We start from the raw sequence: 14,003 nt of genomic DNA, 5'->3' as shown, positions 1-14,003 counted from the left end.
ATGCTTGAGGGCTCCCCTCATCACTCTTTGTTCTTGTTGTTGTTCCTCAGATGGTAACATCACTGGAATCACCTCAGCTTCCACACCCATTTGGGTCTCTTGTATTCTTTTTTCTATTACTTCTATTTCAACTTTCAGCACAGTAGAAAGAAAGTCTTTGGCCTTAAGCACAGTATCAATACGATATCTTCTTCCTTGATAATACACTGTCAAACCAACTGGAACTTCCCATCTAAATTGAATCTGGTACTTTTTAAGTTCTTGTGTAAAAAATATAAAGTCTTTCCTATCCCTTAGCATCTTGGGAGGAATCTCTTTCAAAACCTTCAGCTCCTGGTCTGCTATTCTCAATTTTTTCTGGTATGCAACTTACAAAATCTGATTTCTCACTGTCCTTTTCAAAAAGTAAACCACAATGCCTCTAGGAAGTTTCTTCTGCCTAGCAATCCAGGAATTAATACTATAAATTTTATCAATTTGATAAGCGACTGCTTGTGGATCAAGTTCAATAAATTCAGCCAGGGCTTCTGATAGAATTTATTTTAAATCTTCACCTTTTTCTTCCTGTAATCCCCTAATTCTCAGAGCTCCTTCCATCATCCTGTACTGCATCACCACCACATGATCTTCATTTTTGTCCAATTTTATTTGCATTCCTCCCATTTTATTTTCTAATTGCTGGTTTGACTGGACTATTTCTTGCACCTCCTCCTCCAACCCCTCCAGTCTATTTGCCAAACCTTGAAAAGCCATCAAAATATCTTCTTTTATCTTTTTATTATTTTCTTTTATTTCTTCTCTTATTTTCTCATTATTATCCATCATCTCCTTAAACCTCTCTTCAAACACTTAGCACGTATGTGCAAGGGGAACCTTTACCTTTATATATAGTCTAAATTCCAATTTATTACTTTAACTTAACCCAAATTCAAGTCCATGTATCTCTTTTCTTCTTTTCTTCTTTGTTTCTGGAAGAGTCCAATTTCAATATATTTTGAAACTGTTTCAATTTCTTATCAGTTCCACTCCTCTTTTTTCTTCTACAATCTCGCAACAGCTGTGAAAATAATGTTCCTTCCTAATTTTCCCACGTTGATCTGAATGATGTGATACTTTCTTTCCTCCAGCAAATGTCTCTTTCCAATTCACAAATACTTCCACAACAAAATGTCCCTTGTTAATCCACAGGATTTATTATTTCCTGTCTTAGTTCTTTTGTTAGCGAACAATGTTTCCTTCAATTTTCTATCTTTTTTAATAATCTCTTCCAACACCAAATTAAAGATCCGATGGAAACTTCTTTTTAGGGCTTTATTGCAAAGTTCCGTTTTACTTTTACTTTTCTTCTATTTATACTCCCATATGCCAATTTAGCCGCTGGTTTCAAATTGAAAGCTTCTTTTAAAGTTGAATAAGTTTTCTTCTTACCTATGAGTTGGCAAGTCACTTTTCAGTAAGAATACTCCATTCAATCGCCTCTCCTGCTCCAATATTGTGGTGTGGCCGCCCCCACTTGTGACAGCTGTAATGGCTGTCTTCCCAAGCCACAGCATCGGAGGCTAATATCGGTGCTCAAGGGAATTTGCCACTTCCCTGTTCGCACCAATCCGTGCCTCCCTTCTTCACTGTCTCTCCAAGACAGTCATGGTCCATGAAGGACCTCCCAAACGACTGGGATGTCGGCATTCCTCCGGAGCCCTGGGGAATCGTCGTCCCACAGTGGCATTGGCCACGCCCCTTCAATTTGTGTGTATCTTATCATTTAGTATTTTTTTATCCGTTCCACCATAATGTTCATAAATACTTTGTAATCCAAATTTAAGAGTGAAATAATTCTTGATTTGTTCATTATCTGTGCCTTCTTTAGGGATCAAGGTAATATATGCCTCCTTCCATGATTCTGGTAACTTTGCTTCCCTCAGGGCTTCATTACATACTTTTAATAATAATAATTCTATTGAGTGTCCTAAGTGTTTATAAATTTCCCCTGGCAACCCATCTGGTCCTGGGGTCTTATTACTTTTTTGTTTCCGAATTGCTTCTTTAATTTCTAATAATGTTATTTCCTTATTCAATATTTCCCTTTCTTCTTCCATCAATGAAAACCCAGTTCCTTCCTTCAAATAATCACTTATTTTTCCCTGTTCTGTCTCTTCCTGTCTATAAAGCCTGTCAAATAATTCTTGTGTGATTTCTTTTCTCGACTCCGGTGAGAAACGGCAGTCAGAATGATGGGTTGATCTGTCTGTCAAGCTTGAAGGACCGAGTCTGCAACTGTTTAAGCCCTGCCTCTTCCTGCTGGGCTCCAGTTTTTGACTCGGTCCCAAGCTGGACGAACGTGTCTTTCTGATTCTCAGCGTTTGCACTTTTACTTTGCTTCAGGTATCTTTCAATTTTATTTTATTTTTCCAGCGTGAGCTGGCTTCTCAGCCTAATCCGCTGAAGGCCGTGGACAGGCATAGATCTGCAGGCTTGTAGATCTCTTACAGCTATCTTCTCATTGAGAGGGCTGTTATTGTGCTGCCGGAGTTTCGATTCTCCTAGGCAGAAACTCAGCAGAAGCCTCTATAGAGTTTTACAGAGATCGGGAGAGCGCGCCCCCCTCCCCTCTCAGCTGAGCGGCACTTATCTTCCTGATCTCATTGCTGGTGCTGCTTTGTCTAGCGTGACAAAGTTTATTTTGGCGCGAAAACTACGATCGCCATTTTGGAACCTCCCCTTGGGAATTGTGTTTTTCTTCACACTCGCTCTGCTGGCAGGCCTGTAAGTCGCTGTGGAGGCGTTGGGCTCTCATCTGCTGCAGGCTCTGCATTTTGCAACTTACTGGAAGTTTCAGCGCAGTTTATTTTGGCGCGAAAACTACCATCGCCATTTTGGAACCTCCCCTTCGGAATCGTGCTTCCCTTATCCTCTCTAGCCGGTATACTCCAACTGAGGACAAGCCTATTCCTGTAAGTTTTAAAAAAGCATTATTCCTTCTACTAAAAGGAAGAGTTCTCTTTATCATTAGTGGAATAATTCCTTATGGCAGATCAGACTCAGCCCCAATCCAGGAAAGCCATGTCTAAACGGCGCCACCTTGAGGACCCATTAGAAGGGTCATCAGGCATTCCATCTCGAAAAAAGGGCAAAACATCCAAAACCCCTTCTCAGGCCCCTACCAGGGATGAATCCAGGAGACATAAAGCTCTGGAGAAAGTGGCTTCTAAGGCTCAGCAGCTAGCCAAGACAATGCCTGGCAGTCCTGCTCCTTCCACCTATAGAACTCAGAAGGTTTTCCCCTCTGGATCACATCCTTCTATTTCGGATAATCCTTCTAATTGGTCTCCAAATCAGTCAGCACCTAATCCTCCAATAGATCCAGCACTTCTCTTTCAAGATTTGGCTCAGCAACCAGTAGTTTCTTCTCCTGTTCCAGGTGTTAGTACCAACCCTAACCCAGATTCTCAGCCTACTCCTACTATTTCAGGAGATTTTTCTAATTTGCAATTACCACCTACGTTTGGGGTCCTTATTGCAGAAGCCATCAAATCTACTCTAGTTCAATGCCTTCCTCAAGTGTCTGCTACTCCCTCTGCTAGTGTTCAACCACACCACAGTTTTCACAGACAGGATTTGTCTATCTCTGAAATAGGGGGTCAGCGTTCTCCAGAACAGTCAGAACATGATTCCATATTTGAGGAGGGACTCCCTCCAGATGATGCCCTTTCAGAGGACGAGGGCCTGGATAATGACCAGCCCCCCTTCATAGGTCTGTTTAAGCCTCAACTATTCAAATCTCTCCTTTACAAGGCACAGATTTCTACTGGATTAGGGGATGTTTCTTCTTCCAAGAACCGTATTCAAACAGGCGAAGGCCCCTCAGGTTCACTTTTTTCGGAACCCTCCACTTCTAATGATATGGTTCCAGCACCTAAACCTTTCACGGAAGTGGCGCAATGCCAATGGATAGCTCCAGGATCTGGTCCATTTCCCAATACCATTGATAAACGTCTATACCATACGGCACCAGAAATGTCTAACCTTTTGCAAGTTCCCACAGTAGATGCTCCTATAGTAGCTCTGGCATCATCCACTCATCTCACGGGTCCACCTGAAGAATCACTCCATCCTGAGGACAAACGGGCTGAAAAGGTATTAGTCAAGAGTCATCAGGCAGCAGCTTGGTCAGTCAAAGCATCTGCTTCCGTTTCTTTTTTCAACAGAGCCACTCTCATCTGGCCCAAACAGCTGCAGGTGAGAATCCCTTCGACTGATATTTGATCTCATCAGGACCTCAATAAAATTATAGCTGCACTGGAATATTCCGCAGATGCCATGCTTAATGCTACCAGATTTACCTCGAAGGCAGTAGGGTCCTTCACCACTTCTTGCAGATTATTGTGGCTCAGAAATTGGCAAGCTGATAATAGAAATAAGTGGAGACTTGCATTGTCTCCTTTCTCGAGAGACAAATTGTTTGGTGCTTCATTAGATCCTATTCTCATCGAAACCTGCGACAAAAGGAAGATCCTCCCCTCGCTGTCAGACGTTCTGAGACTTGCCCTTCACCCTTTTCTTGTCAGCAGTCCTTTCGTCAATCAGAGTCCTCCTTCTACCAGTCCAGAAATCAAAGACCATTCCAGTCCAGAGGAAATTTCTCCCAGGAAGGCCAGGTCAGATCCAATCCCAAATACCCCCCCCCCAAGAAGTCTTTCAGGGGCAGTAGGGGGAGGGGGTTTCATAGATCCATATAACTCTCTTTTCTCTCTTCCCATTGGAGGCAGACTTACCCATTTTGCCAATCAATGGGATATCTCTGTTTCTGATGCTTGGGTTACACACACAATTAGGTTCAGTCTCTTTCTGGAGTTCCTCTCCTCCCCTCCTAGGATTTTCATACCATGTCCTATCTTCCGCAACAGGGCTGACAGATTAGTCACAGAGGAAGCCATATCTCATCTTCTACAAATCAATGCCATTCAAAAAGTTCCCTTTTCCCAATGGGGTAGGGGGTTCTATTCGCACCTATTTGTGGTGCGCAAATCCTCGGGGGGCTGGAGAGCTATTCTTGACCTCAAATCTCTTAATCGTTATGTTGTTTATCGCAAATTTAAAATGCAATCCCTTCAATCCATTTTGGATTCCATTCGGCAGGGAGATTTTCTGTCTTCCATTGACCTCACGGAGGCTTACTTACACATTCCCATTGCTCAGGAACATAGGAAATTCCTTAGGTTCTCCTACATTACCAATATACCGCCTTACCATTTGGATTGTCTTCAGCACCCAGGGTGTTTTCCAAGGTCCTAGGAGCTTTAATTGGCCACATACGCTCCAGACCTACTCGTATTCAATTCTATCTTGATGATATTCTCATACTTTCTAATTCGGCCTTTATTTATTTATTTATTAATCACATTTATATACCGCCCTATCTCCCGAGGGACTCAGGGCGGTTCACAGGCAAGTAAAAACATATAAATACAAATTAAAATAACAATTAAAAAACTTATTCTACAAGGCCGAATTATTAAAAAGCAGTATAAATAGTAAAACCCATTTAAAACCAATATAAATTTAAAATCTAATCCAGTCCTGCGCAGATGAATAGATGTGTTTTAAGCTCGCGATGGAAGGTTCGGAGGTCCGGAAGTTGGCGAAGTCCTGGGGGGAGTTCGTTCCAGAGGGTGGGAGCCCCCACAGAGAAGGCCCTTCCCCTGGGTGTCGCCAGACGACACTGCCTAGCTGACGGCTAGGGTCGCACAGGTCAGTGAGAGGTATTCGGTAGCAGTAGGCGGTCCCGTAAGTAACCCCGCCCTATGCCATGGAGCGCTTTAAAGGTGGTTACCAAAACCTTGAAGTGCACCCGGAAGGCCACAGGTAGCCAGTGCAGTCTGCGCAGGATAGGTGTCACACGGGAGCCACGAGGGGCTCCCTCTATCACCACAAGAGCGCATTCTGGACTAACTGCAGCCTCCGGATGCCCTTCAAGGGGAGCCCCATGTAGAGAGCATTGCAGTAATCCAGACGAGACGTCACGAGGGCGTGAGTGACCGTGCATAGGGCATCCCGGTCTAGAAAGGGGCGCAACTGGCGCACCAGGCGAACCTGGTAGAAAGCTCTCCTGGAGACGGCCGTCAAATGATCTTCAAAAGACAGCCGTTCATCCAGGAGGACGCCCAAATTGCGCACCCTCTCCATTGGGGCCTTGACAGCTCAATCTGACCTGTCTTACACCATACAAATTCTCCAACTTCATGGGTTCTCTATCAATTGGGAGAAAAGTCACCTTTCGCCCTCTACTAGACTTCTTCATTTCGGGGCGGAAATTGACACATCTCTATCCATGGTTTATCTTTCTCAAGAACGCCAGGATAGTCTGAGACGGTTAGCTAGACTAACTATTCTAGCTGGTTCAGTAGCTCTCAAATCTCTCTCTAAACTATTAGGTAAGATGGTTTCTACCTTTGGTATTGTTCCTTATTTTATTTATTTATTTATTTATTTATTAAATTTTTATACCGCCCTTCTCCCGAAGGACTCAGGGCGGTGTACAGCCAAAAATAAAAACACAAAATATATACAATTAAAACAACAGTTAAAACATAGCAGAATTATAAAGGCTGATAATTAAAATTTAAAATTTAAAATATTAACAAAACCCCAAAATTAAAATCCCACACTATTATGCCAGTCCCGCTTGAAGGAATAGATGTGTTTTAAGCTCACGACGGAAGGTCCGAAGATCAGGCACTTGACGTAGGCCAGGGGGAAGTTCGTTCCAGAGCATCGCCGCCCCCACAGAGAAGGCCCTACTCCTGGGGGCTGCCAGAAAGGAAACGGGAGCGGCTCCCGTTACTACTCGCGCAGCCTCATTCTGGACTAACTGTAGCCTCCGGGTGCACCTCAAGGGCAGCCCCATGTAGAGAGCATTGCAGTAATCCAACCTAGACGTAACCAGAGTGTGAGTGACCGTGCATAAGGCATCCACTTGTTCTCGCCTACACAGCAGGGACCTGCAGTGGCTGCTCCTTCCGTACCAAAAACGACACCTGGCCACTTCTCTAGCACTGGTTCATCTCCCTCAGTTGGTACGCGAATCTCTTCGTTGGTGGACTACAGAAACTATCTCCAGAGGAACCAGGTTCAGAGAACCAGTCAGACTCACCCTCACCACTGACACGAGTCTCTATGGCTGGGGGCACATATAGCTCATCACATGGCTCAAGGCACATGGTCTCTTCATGAACAGTCCCTTCCCATTAATCTACTCAAATTAAGGACCATCTTCCTAGCCTATTGCATTTCAAAGAGCAGGTGATGGGCCGAGATGTTTTGATCCTCACAGACAACGTGTCAGCGAAAGCTCACATCAACAAGTGGGGAGGAACTCACTCAAAATCGCTCATGAGGGAGACATTCAGACTAGGGCTATGGGCAGAACATCATCTCCTCTCCATTCGAGCGGACCACATTTCGGGGGAGTCCAACATTCATGCAGATGCCCTACGCAGACAGAGGATAGACCAAACAGAATGGAGTCTCCCTCCAAATATTTTCAGGGAAATAGTACACTGATTCGGCAGACCAGAGGTAGACCTGTTCGCTTCAGAGACCAATCACCAGCTACCTCGGTTTTTCACCAGATTTCATTCCCCCAGAGCTGAGGGAGTGAATGCCCTTCGATGCCCGTGGCCTCCGGGTCTCCTCTATGCATTCCCTCCACTTCCATTGATTCACAAGGTAATCCGCAAACTCTTGGAAGAGAAGGCAAAGTTAAACCTAGTGGCTCCTCACTGGCCCAGGAGACCATGGTTCGCGGATCTGTCGGCTCTGTCAGTCACCAGACACTGGAGGATCCCAAACGACAGGATACAACTTCTACAGGGAACCCTGTCTCACCCAGAACCCCAGTGGTTTCAATTAACCGTTTGGAGGCTGAGCGGGACATCTTAAGACAATTCCACATTCCTTCTGAGGCCATTCCTACCATTCAGGCTTCTCATTGCTCTTCCACTATCAGAATTTACCAGACAACATGGAAGAGTTTCGTTAGATGGTGTCGAAGGCACAAGGTTTCACCAACTCAAGCAGAGGTTCCTCATATCATTGGGTTTCTACAGGGAGGTTTAGATTCTGGGTTATCATCCAACACCCTTCGACGACAGGTGGCAGCGATATCATCAGTACTCACCTGTACCACTTCTGATTCCTTGGCCATTCATCCAGTCATTCGCAGATTTCTTCGAGGAGCCTCAAACCTTCGCTCACCCACGGACCACAGATACCCACCTTGGGACCTCAATAAGGTTCTCTCTGCCTTGACTAAACAACCATTTGAACCCCTTAGGGAGGTTTCCCTAAGATTCCTAACTCTAAAGATCTGTTTCCTGATAGCCATTACGTCGGCTCGTCGTATCTCAGAATTAGCTGCACTCTCTATTCGCAAAGACCTTTGCATTTTTCACCCTGACCGGGTTGTTTTATGCCTAAATCCCACCTTCACTCCAAAAATCAATTCCCTTTTTCACCGTTCACAAGAACTGGTTCTTCTGAACTTTTGTCCGAATCCATCTCACCAACTAGAGACTCTATGGCACACCTTGGATGTCCACCGTGCTATAAAGATTTATCTACAACGCACATCAGCCTTCAGAAGGTCGGAAGTGCTCTTCGTCTCCTTCCTTCCAGCATCATTGGGACTTAAAGTCTCAGGTCCTACCATCGGCAGGTGGATCAAATCTACCATCGCGGCTGCTTATGATGTTCTACTACTACCTAGATTTCCAATATTACTGCCCATTCAACTCGAAGCACTGCAACCTCTGCAGCCTGGGCTACCCAGGCCCCCCTACAAGAGGTCTGCAGGGCTGCCAGTTGGACTACTCCTACACCCTTCATCCGTCATTACAAACTGGATGCCTACGCTTCATCAGACACAGCATTTAGCAGGAGGGTGTTACAACGGGTAATTGATGCATGATCGGACGGCGGACGGCATCTTCCCACCCGAACGGACAACGAGCTTTGGTATGTGGAGTGGAGAATGGGGCGTTGGACTTACCTGACACGCCCTTTCTCACGACAGTGAAAACGACAGTCAGCCCCTCCCTATATGGGCCAGCCACCAGCCGAGGAGGGGTGGGAGGGCAATCACTAACTGTTTCTAATTTCAGAAAGACATGCCAGTCTGCAATAGTCCCTTCGCCAAAAACTGGAGCCCAGCAGGAAGAGGCGGGCCTTAAACAATTGCAGACTCAGTCCTTCAAGCTTGACGGACAGATCAACCCATCATTCTGACTGCCGTTTTCACCGCCGTGAGAAAGGGCGTGTCAGGTAAGTCCAACGCCCCATTTTCTTCTCCATATTACTTTCTACAGTTCATCCGGTATTATTCTTTTCTCTCTCTCCTTTTTTAATTGAGCCACCTCACTGGCTTATTAGCATGTTCAAAATAATTTTGTTTTGCAAATTTTAAGTTTCTCACCAATTCTTTTTGGTCCAAAATACTCAATTTATGCTTAACTAAGGGTATTTTGTTTTTAATTTGTTCATCCCCCGGATCTGTTTGCAGTTGATTAGGGTTAGAGTTAATCTACAAATTTCAAATAATGAAATTTGTAGATTTTTCCAATTATCCAAATCTTTTTTTATATTATTTAGTATTTTATCATAATTGTCCTCCTTAATTGACAAGCACTTCGCTGTAAGCCAGATCCCTGAATATTTTATTTTCTTGGTTATATTTATTTTGATTTTGTCTTCCAATTCATTTTTTTGACTTTGGGTGAGATTTTTTGTTATTAATTTAGATTTATTTTTGTTTATCTTGAGTCCCGCTACTTCACCAAATTCCTCAATTTTTTGAATCAATTTGGGGCCGGTTATAATAGAATAGAATAGAATAGAATAGAATAGAATAGAATAGAATAGAATAGAATAGAATAGAATTTTTTATTGGCCAAGTGTGATTGGACACACAAGGAATTTGTCTTGGTGCATATGCTCTCAGTGTACATAAAAGAAAAGATACGTTCATCAAGGTACAACATTTACAACACAATTGATGGTCAATATATCAATATAAATCATAAGGATTGCCAGCAACAAGTTACAGTCATACAGTCATAAGTGGAAAGAGATTGGTGATGGGAACTATGAGAAGATTAATAGTAGTGCAGATTCAGTAAATAGTTTGACAGTGTTAATGGAATTATTTGTTTAGCAGAGTGATGGCCTTAAGGAAAAAACTGTTCTTGTGTCTAGTTGTTCTAGTGTGCAGTGCTCTATAGCGTCGTTTTGAGGGTAGGAGTTGAAACAGTTTATATCCAGGATGCGAGGGGTCTGTAAATATTTTCACGGCCCTCTTCTTGATTTTTGCAATATACAGGTCCTCAATGGAAGGCAGGTTGGTAGCAATTATTTTTTCTGCAGTTCTAATTATCCTCTGAAGTCTGTGTTTTTCTTGTTGGGTTGCAGAACCGAACCAGATAGTTATGGAGGTGCAAATGACAGCCTCAATAATTCCTCTGTAGAACTGAATCAGCAGCTCCTTGGGCAGTTTGAGCTTACTGAGTTGGCGCAGAAAGAACATTCTTTGTTGTCCTTTTTTAATGATGTTTTTGATGTTGGCTGTCCATTTTAGATCTTGCGATATGATAGAACCTAGAAATTTAAAGGTTTCTACTGTTGATACTGTGTTGTCTAGTATTGTGAGAGGTGGAAGTATGGAAGGGTTTCTCCTAAAGTCTACCACCATTTCTATGGTTTTGAGTGTGTTCAGTTCCAGATTGTTTTGGTTTCTAGTGGATCTTCCAAAATGAATACCATGTCATCAGCGAAGGCTTGAACCTTGTATTCTTCCTTTTTGGTTTTTAAGCCTTTTATCTCCTGATCTTCTCTGATTTTTGTTAATAATATTTCTAATGCTAAAATAAATAGAAGTGGAGAAAGTGAACACCCTTATCTAACTCCTTTGGTTATCTCAACATTTTCTGTCATTTCATCATTTATAATTACTCTGTTTGTTTTGTATATATTATATTTACCATTTTTTCAAATTTAGTCCCGAAATCCATATATTTCATTTGTGTTTTGATAAATTTCCAATTCAAATTATCAAATGCCTTCTGGGCATCAAGGAAAACCAGTGATGCTTGTTTTTCTGGGTGGGCTCCGTAGTATTCCAAGGTGTTCATTATGATTCTCGTGTTGTTTTTTATCTGTCTTCCTGTGAGGAAACCATTCTGGTCTGAGTGTATATATTTATTCAAAAAAATTTTAATCCTCTTTGTTATTGTTGTTGCAAATATTTTGTAGTCAGTATTCAATAAAGATATCGGTCTGTAATTTTGAATTTGTTGTAGATCAGTGTCTTCCTTGGGGATGAGGATAATGATTGCTTCCATCCATGTTGTTGGTATCTTGGCCTCCTCCAAGGCCTCACTGAAAATCTCCAATAATTGTAATTGTATCGGTTGTAACAACTCTTTCATATTTTTGTATAGTTGGCAGTCCATCCGGTTCTGGTGATTTATTATTTTTCTGTTTTTTCAATCCTGCTTCCAATTCTATTGCAGTTATCGGGCTATTTAGCATTACTTTTTGTTCTTTTGTGATTTTATCTGTTTTTGTTGCCTCTATATATCGTCTAATGTTATCTTCTGCTATATATTCCTGATTGTATAATTTTGAAAAAAACTTTTGTACTGTTTTCTTTTTTTCTTCCTGTCTATACTGTATTGTTCCATGTTCATCCTGGAGTTGCTGTATTGTTCTTTTTTCTTTTTCTTTTTTTAATTTGTATGCTAACCATCGACCAGTTTTATTTGCATTTTCAAAATAATTTTATTTTGCCACCCTAATCTTCTGTGCCAATTCTTTTTGTATTATCAAAATGCTCTTATGTTTTAGAATGTTCCATTTTTCTTTTATTCTTTTATTTTGTGGGTCTTTCTGTAAATCATATTCTATTTTCTGCAATTCTTCTTGTAGTTTATGATATTGTATTTTCCTTTCTTTATTTTTCCTAGAATTATGTGCGATCGTTAATCCCCGGACATAGGCTTTTGTTGTATCCTATAAATTCTGTGTTGAGGTGTCTTCTTTTTTGTTTATGTGAAAAAATACTGTCAATTCCTTTTCCAACATCGTTCTATATTCTGTGTCATTACATATTTTTGGTTCATCGTCCATCTTTTTTTCTGTTTTTGGCCTTTCCATTTTATTATTATTGGATTGTGGTCTGCCCAATCACTAACTCCAATTTCAATTTCTTCTGTGCTGTTTTCTAGCTCTGGTGTCATCCAGGCCATATCAATCCTTGACCAGGATTGATGTGGATATGAATAAAATGTATACTGTTTATCTAGCTTGTGTGTCTGTCTCCAAACGTCTTGAAGCCTTAATTCTGCCGTCATACTAAAAAATGATTTTGGTAATATGTTCTTCTTCTTTTTATTTTTATTTTTACTACTTTTATAGTCTTTCTCGACTTCCACAATTGCATTAAAATCTCCAATCAGACAAATGTTTTTATAATCCAAATCTATTAATTTATTGTGTACCTTGTGAAAGTATTCGTGCTGATTTCTATTTGGGGCATATATTGCTGTGAGTAAAATTTGTTTATGTTCCAATTCCAATTCTATCATTAATATTCTACCCTCATCTGAATATACTAATTTTGATTTTATTCTATGTTTGACATATATTGCGATTCCACCTTTCTTTTTCTGTGCTAGTGTTGTATACAGTGTCCCTAATTTTACATTTTTTAACAATTTTCTGTAATCCTTTTTGATGTGGACCTCCTGTAAACATATTACATCTGTGTCTGGTTTTTTTTTAATTTGTTGAAGGTTTGAGCTTTCTTTCTTGGTGTGTTTAAACCATTAATATTTACGGAAAACACCTTAAGTGCATCTCCCATTTTTCATTTGTTCTGCCTTTTTTGTACTTTTTGTCTCTTTTACTACCCTTCCTCCTTCTCCTTCTCCTTTTTCTTGTCTTTTTTGTGTTTCTCTTTCTTGTTCTATTTCCACAAGTATCTCTTCCTCTTGACTTCTGCTCTCAAGTTCCTCCATACTTTCCTGTTCTTCTTCCTGTGCAAAGTGTTGTTCAAAGAAATCCTGCGCTTTTTCAATTGTGTCTACCTTATAGTTTTTTGCCTGCCATGTTATGAGTATGCTGTCTGGTACTAACCATTTAAACCTGACCTTATATCTCGTTAATTGTGTTGTGAGAAAGTGGTATTGTTTTCTCTGGTCTCTTATTCTGCATGGTATTTGTTTTAATACTATAATTTCTTTACCTTTGTATAGTACAGGTTTCTCTCGTTTGTTTATATTTCATCTCTCATTGCTCTTTTAATAAACCTTATATGTACCTCTCTCGCCTTTCTATGTTTTCTTGCATAGTTTGTGTATATGTGGTAAACTTCATCCAATTCTCTGCAGTTGTCATCTTTATGGTTTGGGCAAAGTTCTCCCACCTTCGCATATAATAAAGTATATCTATGTATTCTCTTTTTAAAATATTTTTCACACACAATATTCTATATTTAAGTATACAAATATATCTAATTTTTTACAGTCTTTATATCTCTGTTTCTTTATACAATTGTCCCTTTTCTTCTCCCACACTTGTCTAATACTGTATATTATTCTTAACACTTTCTTATCAATGTTATACATATATATATTTATAATTCTTAATCACCGTATACAATACATATATTTATACCGTTCTCTATTATTATTATTTTTTATACTCCTCTTAATTTCTAAAATTACCTTTAACTATATTTGTTTACTAAACATAAATATAAATATATAGAGTTATCAATATAAGTCCAATATTATTCCAGTTATTCCAATAATAACTTAATTCAGTTCAATAATTCATTCAGATCCATTTGGTTTATCATCTGTACCTTTTTTTAAATCCTGTATGTTGCAATATTACATCAGTCTTATTTCTAATTTCCTCTTCAAACTCAGCTTTTAGTATATCAGCTTAGT

The 14,003-nt window shown here is 40.7% G+C and overlaps 2 protein-coding genes across 12 annotated transcripts in view; both read left to right on the top strand.

The window, feature by feature from the left end:
* Positions 1–14,003, top strand: part of PDE4DIP (phosphodiesterase 4D interacting protein) — a 473,453-nt gene that overhangs the window by 329,703 nt on the left and 129,747 nt on the right. The gene's annotated exons all lie outside the window — the stretch shown is intronic.
* LOC131194794 (uncharacterized) lies at positions 6,322–9,309 on the top strand. The gene is made up of 2 exons (XM_058176227.1): positions 6,322–9,012; positions 9,159–9,309. Exon 1 carries the CDS (start codon positions 7,668–7,670, stop codon positions 8,952–8,954), a length of 1,287 nt encoding a protein of 428 aa, XP_058032210.1. The 5' UTR covers positions 6,322–7,667; the 3' UTR covers positions 8,955–9,012; positions 9,159–9,309.

The sequence above is a fragment of the Ahaetulla prasina genome, chromosome 3, assembly GCF_028640845.1.
Source record: "Ahaetulla prasina isolate Xishuangbanna chromosome 3, ASM2864084v1, whole genome shotgun sequence".
In the NCBI taxonomy this organism is placed as follows: Eukaryota; Metazoa; Chordata; class Lepidosauria; order Squamata; family Colubridae; genus Ahaetulla; species Ahaetulla prasina.
The sequence above is the reverse complement of the archived record's forward strand: the minus strand, read 5'-3'. Positions and strand labels throughout refer to the sequence as shown.